At 46.1% G+C, this 10,737-nt stretch overlaps 1 protein-coding gene across 1 annotated transcript; it reads left to right on the forward strand.

Annotated features, from left to right (window-relative positions):
* The first annotated feature begins 2,822 nt into the window (after positions 1 to 2,822).
* Positions 2,823 to 7,292, forward strand: HSBP1 (heat shock factor binding protein 1). The gene is made up of 4 exons (XM_069552549.1): positions 2,823 to 3,058; positions 3,614 to 3,680; positions 4,145 to 4,265; positions 5,779 to 7,292. Exons 1-3 carry the CDS (start codon positions 3,014 to 3,016, stop codon positions 4,261 to 4,263), a joined length of 231 nt encoding a protein of 76 aa, XP_069408650.1. The 5' UTR covers positions 2,823 to 3,013; the 3' UTR covers positions 4,264 to 4,265; positions 5,779 to 7,292.
* The last annotated feature ends 3,445 nt before the right edge of the window (positions 7,293 to 10,737 follow it).

Consider the following 10,737-nt stretch of genomic DNA (forward strand, 5'->3'; position numbering starts at 1 on the left):
GCCGTCAGTTATAGCCATAGTGTGAAACTGTATACCTTTAAATTTGTGATTTTTACTTGTCAATATATTTTAAATGAAAATCGTGCCTACTATGAATGAAAAACCAGCATCACCCAAGATATAGTCAAGTGAGGATCGAAAAAAATACAGAGCAAAATGGCAGAATGAGAGGCTCCAGTCCACACGCCCTCCCCCATCAATTTAATGACCACTCATGGATGAGGACACATTTATGGAAGCCCAGGAGTACACCTGAGATGTTCCAGCCCCTCAGTGGAGCAAAAAGAAAACTGAAAAAGATTCCTCTCTCAGAGGAATCTGAAAAAGGGCAAGAAGAACAGTTTCACAAGGCAGCCCAGCTCAGAGCCAAGAGACTCCTTGGTCCACAGTTTCTCCTCTGGGAAAGCAAACTGAGCCTCTGCTCCCCGCACCTTTGCAGGACATTGCCCAAAAGGCCACTCTGTCTGTCCCGCAAAGAACAGAGAGGCAATCTGCACAACTGAATATGGTCTGAGCCGGCTAGAAGCTGAGAGGACGTGCCCGGGGCTCACAGCACTGAGGAGATCCTACTCAGCAGCTGGCCACAGATCCTACTGCCTGGCCACAGGCTCCACCATGAGCCCTGCTCACAAACAACATGGAGGCTCCTCAAAACAATTAAAAAGAGAACTACCACACGATCCAGCGGTCCCACTACTAAATATTTATTCAAAGGAATTAAAATCAGGATCTGGAAGAGATGTCTGCACTCGCAGGTTCGCTGCAGTGCTATTTATAACAGCCAAGGGGTGGAGCCAAAAAACTCTGATGCTGGGAAAGATTGAGGGCAGGAGGAGAAGAGGGTGGCAGAAGATGAGATGGTTGGATGGCATCACTTGATGGACATGACTTTCAGCAAACTCCAGGAGTTGGTGATGGACCTGGAAGCTTGGCTTGCTGCAGCCCATGGGGTCACAAAGAGTCAGACATGATTTAGAGACTGAACGGTAACAAAGGGGTGCAGACAACCTACCTGTCCGCTGATGGATGAGTGAATAAAGAAAACGTGTTTTATGTGCACAATGGAATATCATGCCGCCTTTAAAAACAAGGAAGCCCTGCCATTTGCGACACCATGGATGGACCTGGAGAACATTTTACGAAGCAAAATAAGCCAGACGCGGAAAGACAAATAATATTTGACCTCACTTGTATGTGGGATGTAAAATAGTTCAATTCATAGAAGCAGAGAGCAGAATGGTGGTTGCCAGGGGCTGGAGGAAGGCGGCAAGGGAGAGATGTTGGTCAAAAGGTACCAAGTTTCGTTTAAACAGGATAAATAAGCTCTGGAGATCCACTAGAGAATAGTGCTCATAGCCACAATCCTCTATACTTAAAATTTACCACAGGGTATTCATTATATTTAGTGTTCTTTTAGCACACATTTTAAAAAATAATATTACTACTTTATAACAATATAAAGTATATTTTATTATACAAAATGTATTACCTATATTACATATATTTAATATTTATTAATAGTATATGTTAGCATATCAGGGAAACTTTGGGGGTGTGACAGATTTTTCTGGTTCTGATGGGGACCATGACTTCATCAGTTCAGTTCAGTTGCTCATTTGTGTCCAACTCTTTGTGACCTGCAGCATGCCAGGCTTCCCTGACTTCATAGGCACATACTTGCCCCCAAACTCATTGAGGTCACTTCCTCCTCTGAGGGGAAAGGGCTGAAGTGATACAGGTGCTGATGAAGGGACATGTGTAGGTCAGGAGGGAGGTTCTGACAATAGTCTCTGTTTTCACTGCAAAGTAGAATAGTCATCCTCTGAGAACCAGGGGATGATGCACGGGGTCTACAGAGACTGGAAAGATTTGGAACGTCCACGAAAGGCTGGAGGCAGTGCAGCCCGGGCCACCAGAAGGCACTACAGCCTGAAGCTGCTGCGGGGCATCGTCAGAAGGGACTTGCTCACCTGCACTCGGTGACCTGTAGACCCCAGTGCACACAGCTCAGAGCAGGCTTAGGTCCTAACAGCTGATGCGGGTGCCAAGTCAGGAAGGAAAGAACCAATGACAAGGTCTCGAAGGCCCATCCTGCGGTAGTCACTTCCCTGCTCAGCCAACAGACACCTCACTGCAGTTGTAGCCACATAAGCATCAGTCCTGCTTAGTGGAAGTCGGGGAACTCAGGATCCAGAAACAAGGCCCGGCCTGAAGCAAAGCGCAAGCATGAGAATAAACCGAAACCATCTGGAAAGCGGAAAGGAGAACTACTTCAGTCACTCAGTTAATTAAGAGATGGGTGTTTTGTTTTGTTTTGTTTTTAATTCAAAGAGGACATAAGACACTTAAACAGAAATGAACGTTGTTCAAAACCAAAGTTTTAAAGGTTAACTGCTAGTGCCTCACACTTAATACAGTAGTTTTGTTAAGAGAACAATATTCGGTTAAGTTTGGTGTGTCAACCCCACAAAGTAAGTGTATCAGCCATGATGATAAATTAGTGGAGCTTTCGCATAAAGCAGCTGTTTAAAAGATGTTGGCCTCCACACAGAGAAAGTATGTCGTCTTTCTGCCTAACTGCAAAAGAAAAAAACCCTCCACTGAAAAAGTGTCAAATTTGCTGGCTGCTTTGAAATTTTCAGTCGCGACAGAAAAGTCTCAAGTCTCCTGCCAGAAACAGACACCAAACACAACTCCAGATCCAAGCCTCACAGCATGTTTGTTTCACCTTTTTCCTCCCGGCGCGGGGCCAGGAGCGGGGCGCGGTCGGGGCGGTGGGGTGGGCGTGGCTTATGGAGCGGGGAAGTGCTGGGCGGGGCCTCGCCTCGGAACCGAAGCGCTCAGAGACAGGCCCTTCCGGCGCGTGACGCGAACTACGGCTCCCAGAATGCCCAGTGGTCCCGTGAAACTGGCCTCGGTCGTCGCGAGAAGTAGTCGCTGGGGCGTCTGCGCGAACAAACGGAAGTATAGGTGAAGGTCTGAGGCAGCCACCGCCAAGCTGGGCACCGGGGAGATGGCCGAGACTGACCCCAAGACCGTGCAGGATCTCACCTCAGTGGTAAGGGGCGGCTGTGCTAGACGCACCCGAGGCCGCTGCCACCCCGGGCGACTCCGGCAAGGCCCACGGACCGAGGCGCCTCTCCGCGGCCGCGCGGGGCGGGTCTCAGGAGGCCCCGTTTCTGAAGGCTTTGCTGCCGCGGCCCCCCTACCTTGCCTGCCCCAGGTCGCTGTCTGTAGGCCTCTCACCTGCTGACGCGCCAGGGTCCCCCGCCCCATTCACTCTCGGTGACCCCCGAATCCCGCAGCTCCCATCCCAAACCACTCCGCCCCGCGCGCTCCACCCCAAAACACCCAAGGTGTTGGGAATCGCAGAGGGTCCAGAAGGGAGGGGGCGTCACCAGCCCCTCCCACCCCACCCCCGCCCCCGCCCGAAGTCTTATTCTCCAGTTGGGGAAACTGAAACCCGGACAGGGAAATTGAAGGCCACGGAGCTGCGGATAATTGGGGCTGAACCCGGGGTCCTTGGTCTCCCCAAGGGAGCAGAGCTTCTACCCTGATCCCGTGACAGCGTCTCCGGGGTAAGCGTGGGGTGTTGTGTTTTGTCCTTTCACAGGTGCAGACACTCCTACAACAGATGCAAGATAAATTTCAGACCATGTCCGACCAGATCATTGGAAGAAATATCCTTTATTTGTAGTCAGTCTCTAGTGGGTCATTGGATCCCATGTTTCCAGATAGTAGTGGCAATAAGTGGGTAGTTTGCAGGTCAACTTCCACTTGTCATTTATCCGATTTTTTTTTTTTTTTTTTTAGTGAGCTTAGGTGCACACTTTTGAGAAGTACTGTGCAGAGATCTAGAGATACAGCTGAGCTAGATCCCTGGCAACAAGGAACTTGCAGTCTGTCGATAATATTATCTAGAGTGGTTGACTGTGAGCTAAGCATTTCATGTGTAGATCTCCCGTGATCCTCACCATCACCTCAGGAACAGGTTGTAGCAGATAAAGAGTCGGGTCTTAGAAAAGTGAAAGAACTTGCCCAGGTCCTTTCACAAGACTAACGGCAGGGCTGGGATGTGCTCTAAGCCATGGAGGAGGGAGATTAAGAAGTGGAAGCTCTGGCGCCTTGTCTTTAACTTCCCCACTCGATGACATGAGCAGTCGCATTGATGACCTGGAGAAGAACATAGCAGACCTCATGACGCAGGCCGGGGTGGAAGAGCTGGACGGCGAGAACAAGATCGCGGCCACACAGAAGAGCTGAAGGTGAGCGGAGGGAGGGGCAGGACCCTGGCACAGGTCCCTGTGACTCTGATGTAGCTGGACTCCCTCTAGGTCTGTCCCCCGCCACGAACCAGCAAGCCTCCCCTTGTTGTTGCCCCTGGGGACTCCAGGCTCTGAATTGTTCATGCCAAACTAATTCCTTACGAGGAGTATATTTTTCCCTGTTTTTATCAGTGAAACCTAGATTACCACTGAGTAACATTAGATAACACTGAGTTTATACCAGTACAGCCAAAACAAAAATGTATATTTTGTTGTCCTGAAAATTCGAATCACTGGCAGATCTTCCAATGGCTTTTTGGGGGATTTTTGTTTGTTTAAGAGAACACCCACTTTGCCACCTTCGTAAATGCCATAAGTTCTAGGGATTCTCTTGCAGGAACAACCCCTGCACGAGGTAAATGCCAGGACGAAACTGATTATGTGTGATTTAGATGACCTATACTATGGCCATGTTAACCCTTTATCCTAGAGTTGATTTAAATTTCCAGGGGAGAGACTAATAATCAAAAAGAGCAGTTAAAGCAAGATAGCCAGACGCATAGGTGACCGCTTTAGTCTCGCCATAGTGGATTCCTTCATGGTAAGCCTTTTCTAGAGTGTGGCATTTACCTCATTAGAGCCCAGAAGTCGTTTTTAAACTCTCTTTGCACTTTTAGCATTTTGTTATTGTTGTCACTGCTGAGTTGTGTTTGACTCTTTTGTAACCCCCGGACTGTAGCCCACCAGGCTCCGCTGTCCATGGGATTTCCCAGCTAAGAATACTGGAGTGAGTTGCCATTTCCTTTTCCAGGAGAGCTTCCTGAGCCAAGGATTCCTGCATTGCAGGCTGATTCTTTACTGCTGAGCCTGGGGGGGAAGCCCTTTAGCATTTTAATTTCCTGTAAAAAATAAAGTTTACTGTGAATGTTTAGGTAACTAGAGTACCAAGCAGAATATACCAGAAAAGACAACAAATTCTTTTTTTTTCTATTCTGAGCATGTCCTGGCTAGACCAAATTATAGATAACTATGAAATACGGGTTGCTTTGAAGTCCAAGAAAATAAATAAAGGTTTGAGAAGTAAAAAGTCTTAAATTTACTGTTACAGTAGATCGGGTTGTTGCACTGTGTGAGTGAATCACAAAGTTGTCTTTTGTGGTTGTCACCTTGCTTCCTTGTAGTCTTGGGCAATGTCCATCCTGTCTCAGGAGCTCCTCCAGCTCTCATGCCATCCAGCCGTCACAAATCCCATCAAGTGAATGAGAACACCCTCTCGAGCTGCAGGATTGAAGAGTTTCAAGTGACAGGCATAGTGCTAGAAAAGCAGTGGGAGCAGGAAACAGAGTCACAATTAACTTGTTAATAAAGGTTTTTATTGTAGTTTTGCTAGGATTTTATGCAGACAAAATATTTAGTTCAAATGAGGATTCTGAAAGGATTTTTTGTTACTAATTCTATGTATTTTATTTGTCCTTAATGAATAGCACATTGATGGCTTTTCCTTTTTCAACAGGTTGCTTGTCTTCGCTGGAATCTGGAACACCTTTTTACAAGCCCAGAGAAGACAGATGGCTTTTTCAACTAACTACTATGTGTAGACAGGTTTTATATTATAAAGTGTGCGTTCTTCTTACCACATACTATAGAGTTAGTTTATGGAGTGACTTCCCTCCCCTGCCCCCCATGTCTCCTGAACATGGTGACTTCACATCTTGGACCTTGGTCAGTTGTGCTATTAAACACTAAAACTTTGGCAGTTCCTGCATACAGTTGTCCAACTTTTTAGTGTATTTTTGTGAGGTTATTTTTTTTCCTGTCATTCCCTGTGTAGTAGTTGCTGTTTGATAGAAGTTTCTGCGTGATTTTTTATTAGACATAGAGTAAACTCTTGGTTATTAGATTTTGTGAAGTAAGACGTTTATAGTTAAGGGTCTTTGATTCTCAGAGTAACCATTGAGTGAACACCAAATAGTGTGTTGGTAATACTTTTCAAGTGGTTAAAAACATTTAAAATTGTGTATTTGGAATATCTGTCACTACTCTGTTGCCAAAACTCAGAACTGAACCACGATCTTATATCTGAGTCCCTGAGGTCAGAGGCCACAGTAACTTAGAGTGACCACTGCCACTTTAGTGTTAGAATTTTTAAATACGGAAAACAACAGAGTTGCCTGATGTGATGAGGCTTTCAGTAGTTAGAGTTTTGCATGAGATTTGAATTCTTCAGTCAGACCCTACATTGTCCATTCACAGTCGTTACCATAGGAAATCTGGCAGGATTGTACAACTCAGTTACTCCCATCTTTTGAGCTACTGGCCGGGAAAAGAAGCAGAAAAGCAAAGCGGACCGCATTAGGCCCATGCCGGCTGTTGGGCTAGAAGATGATAAGTAGCTTGTAGTAGGCTTGAGTTTTTAAGAAACACTGCTTCTTAATACTGTTTCCTACCTGAATTTAAGCAGAATAGTGGCTTTATTACTGATGATGCTGCTCAGCTGAGTGTGTCAGGAGTTTTGATCCTGGAGGCAGTGTAGACGGGAAGAACCGCGTGAGTGTCGCAGCAGGGTGATTTTGTAGAGAAAATGGAAGAAGTTGAGGAGTGAAGTAGTGTTATGGAGAGGAAAGCCCATAGTCAACACAGTATGATTTTTTTAAAGTTTCCTATGTCACCAGTCTTAATTGTTTGTATTGCAAATGTATAATAAGATTAAGGAACAATGTGTCCTGTTTATAAAGTATCCGCGGAGCACAAAGGATTTGATTTCTTCTGGACAAGATGGATTCCCCGCTGTTAGCACCAGGCTGCAGAAAGTCCTTCACGGGGCTGGTGGGTCCTGCTCTGGGTTTGGCCCTGAAAGCCCAGAGCACAGTGGGACGGGACGGGAGCACATGCAGGTGCTTCCAAGCCTGGGAGATGGCAAGTGGGCAGTTGGGCATGAGGAGCTGGCTTCCTTAAGTAACAGAAAGTTTTCAGGGGAAACTCCCCTGACCAAAAATACCTGCCATGAATAAAGGTGCCTGAAATCCTGCTGTTGATGCTTCCTTTTATGTCACAAATGATTGGTTTTCTGAGTTTTCATACCATTTTCAGGTGATCGGCTAGAACTTCTGGAAAGGTTCAGTACCAACAGCCAAAGTGGGGACAGACGGGAGGTGCTGGGGAGACAGTGCTGCCAGAAGGGAAGGCTAGGCTCGCAGCCACGACAAAGGAAAGTGAGCATCGTTGCTATGGGGACAGAGTCCAACAGACAACTCACAGTGAACCTTTTAAAATCCTGTCTGTGCACTGACAGTTTCCTATATGGATAACAGTGTTCTTTTATTTTATTCTATAGTTTCTGTTTTATTTAGATTAAAATAGAGGGGTTTTCACAGCATGTTGTCAGATCTCACCCTGAATATTCGTAGCTACCAGCACCTGTGAAAGCGGTTGTTGTAAACCATGGTGCTGTGCGAGCATTTTGTTTACATTACTTGACTTCATCCGCATGACAGCCCTAAGTTAATTTTTATCTGATCAGCCCATTTTAAACAGAAGAGACCCAGTGCTGGGCAACAGTTGACCACACAGCTGGAAGCAGGGACCCTGGAATCACCACTGACAGCTGTCCGCCCAGGTAAGACTTCCAAGTTGTCTCGGCCAGGCTGTCTGGGAATGAAAAACCTGCCACCTCAGTGGATCTTGAAATTCAGTTTTGAAAGGCTAATTTCAGTTAAACATGACCTAAATTAAATAACAAACATGATTGATGTGAATTTTTATTCCGAATTAGAACTCTTCAGGGCTGTCAGAAATGCGCTTCTAGACTAGCGTCTTTTTCTTCCCCCTGGAGAAGTTATTTGACAGCAGCTATAGAAGCAAGCCAGTTTCCCAGGCATGTGCCCTGACAAACCACAGGGAGTGCTGGCTCCTGGTTCTCAATTGTCTCCTTGCTAGCACCCCCCAGCATTTCTCTTCCTCTAACATTATCCCTTGAGACCCTCTCCTAATGCCCTTTTGGCTTAAGGTCTTATCAAGTCTCTCAAAGAAAACAATGAGTTCAGCAGCATTAAAGTTCCCATGCAGTATCACCTACAACATTGGGCTCCTTCTAATGATGTTAAGCATCTGCATTTAGCTGTAGCTTCTTTAAAACTTTGAGTGAATGAGGAAAGGTGGGTATGGTATGTGAGTCATTGCCTGAAAACAAAACCAGAGCAATGGCGACTGGTCACACTCACCGAACTCCCAGATGACTCTGGAAATAAAGGAGTTTGTCTCCATAAGTCATATCAACTCTGCTAGAAAAGAATCTGCTCAACCCTCACACACAGGCTTCCACAAAGTGAGGTTAGGTTCTGGAAGCTCGGACAACTCTCCAGTACAGAACTCCTATTCCCAAGGGGCCCTGGCCACTGCTGGGAAATGGAACATTCCGTCACCCCCTGATGCACCTGTGCTGATGCAGACTATGTACAAACTCATGGGATGCTCATGGCTTCGTGATGATCACCTTGGCTATGTATCTACACTTTCCTACATTGTGGATGTAGTTTGACAAATGATTCCTAGCAAACGTCTGCCTTCTAGATGGAACGGTATCATTTCCCAATCAGTTCAGTTCAGTTCAGTCACAGTCGTGTCCGACTCTGACCCCATGAATTGCAGCACGCCAGTCCTCCCTGTCCATCACCAACTCCCCGAGTTCACTCAAACTCACATCCATCCAGTCGGTGATGCCATCCAGCCATCTCATCCTCTGGCATCCCCTTCTGCCCCCAGTCCCTCTCAGCATCAGAGTCTTTTCCAATGAGTCAACTCTTGGCATGAGGTGGCCAAAGTACTAGAGTTTCAGCTTTAGCATCATTCCTTCCAAAGAACACCCAGGACCGATCTCCTTTAGAATGGACTGATTGGATCTGCTTGCAGTCCAAGGAACTCTCAAGAGTCTTCTCCAACACCACAGTTCAAAGGCATCAATTCTTTGGTGCTCAGCCTTCTTAACAGTCCAGCTCTCACATCCATACATGAATAGTTAAGCTTAAATTTCAGGATTGAGCAGTTTGGAAGCATTTAGCTGCAAAAGGGGTTTTGTGGTCTCAGCAGCCCCACAGAGAGTGAATTCCATGCCCACAGGACCAGCAAGGACCCAGAAAGCCCCTCCCAGGTGAAGCCCACAGACAAAAGAACACCCTTCTCTTGTCTCTAAGACAGGAAAATCCCTCCAAGTTCCTGCCACCCAGGCCTCAGCTCTTCAGAGCACTCAAAGGTCACTGACATCAAGAAGTTTTACAGCTGCCATCTTTGTCTCCTCGACCCTCAGAAAACACACCCCCAGACCACTGCTCGTGATTTACTGCCTCTTACCTTTTATGCTTCACTGACTACACTAAAGCCTTTGACTGTGTGGATCACAGCGAACTGTGAAAAATTCTTGAAGAGATGGAAATACCAGACCATCTTATCTGTGTCCTGAGAAAACGTTATGCACATCAAGAAGCAACAGTTAGAACCCGACATGGAGCAATGGACTGGTTCAAAATTGGGAAAGGAGTATGTCAAGGCTGTATAAATGTCACCCTGCTTATTTAACTTTATGCAGAGTACATCCTGTGAAATGCCAGGCTGGAGGAATCACAAGCTGGAATCAAGATTGCTGAATCAATATTGCTGAAATAACAACCTCAGATATGCAGATGATACCACCCTAATGGAGAAAGCAAAGAGGAACTAAAAACCTCTTGATAAAGGTTAAAGAGAAAGCTGGCTTAAAACTCAGCATTCAAAAAACTAAGATCATGGCATCTGATCCCATCACTTCATGGCAAATAGATGGGGGGTAAAAATGGAAACAGTGAGAGACTTTATTGTCTTGTGCTCCAAAATCACTGTGGACAGTGAGTGCAACCATGAAATTAAAAGACGCTTCCTCCTTAGAATAAAAGCTTTGACAAACCTAGACAGTGTATTAAAAAGCAGAGATACCACTTTGCTGACAAAGGTTCATATAGTCAAGGCTATGATATTCCTAGTTGTCATATACAGATGTGAGAGTTGGACCATGAAGAAGGCTGAGCACTGATGCTTTCAAACTGCAGTGCTGGAGAAAACTTTTAAGAATCCCTTGGACAGTAAGGAGATCGGTCAATCCTAAAGGAAATCAATCATGAATATTCATTGGAAGGACTGATGCTGAAGCTGAAGCTCCAGTGCTTTAGCCACCTGATGCAAATAACCAACTCTTTGGAAAAGACCCTCATGCTGGGAAAGATTGAGAGCAGCAGGAGAAGGGGGCGGCAGAGGATGAAATGGTTGGATGGCATTATCAACTCAATGGACATGAGTTTGAGCAAACTCTGGGAGACAGTGAAGGACAGGGGAGCCTGGTGTGCTGCAGTCCATGGAGTAGCAGAGTCAGACACGACTGAGTGAAGAACAACAACCTTTTATGGGTCTTGGGAAGTTGCCATCAAAATCCAGCGTTTCCAGGAAG

Source organism: Ovis canadensis, chromosome 14 (genome assembly GCF_042477335.2).
Source record: "Ovis canadensis isolate MfBH-ARS-UI-01 breed Bighorn chromosome 14, ARS-UI_OviCan_v2, whole genome shotgun sequence".
NCBI classification, from domain to species: domain Eukaryota; kingdom Metazoa; phylum Chordata; class Mammalia; order Artiodactyla; family Bovidae; genus Ovis; species Ovis canadensis.

Coding starts and splice junctions, on each gene's coding strand:
- HSBP1 (XM_069552549.1), top strand. CDS start 3,014: ATGGCCGAGACTGACCCCAAGACCGTGCAGGATCTCACCTCAGTG. Junction 3,059..3,613: donor TGCAGGATCTCACCTCAGTG/GTAAGGGGCGGC, acceptor GTCCTTTCACAG/GTGCAGACACTCCTACAACA. Junction 3,681..4,144: donor CGACCAGATCATTGGAAGAA/ATATCCTTTATT, acceptor TAACTTCCCCAC/TCGATGACATGAGCAGTCGC.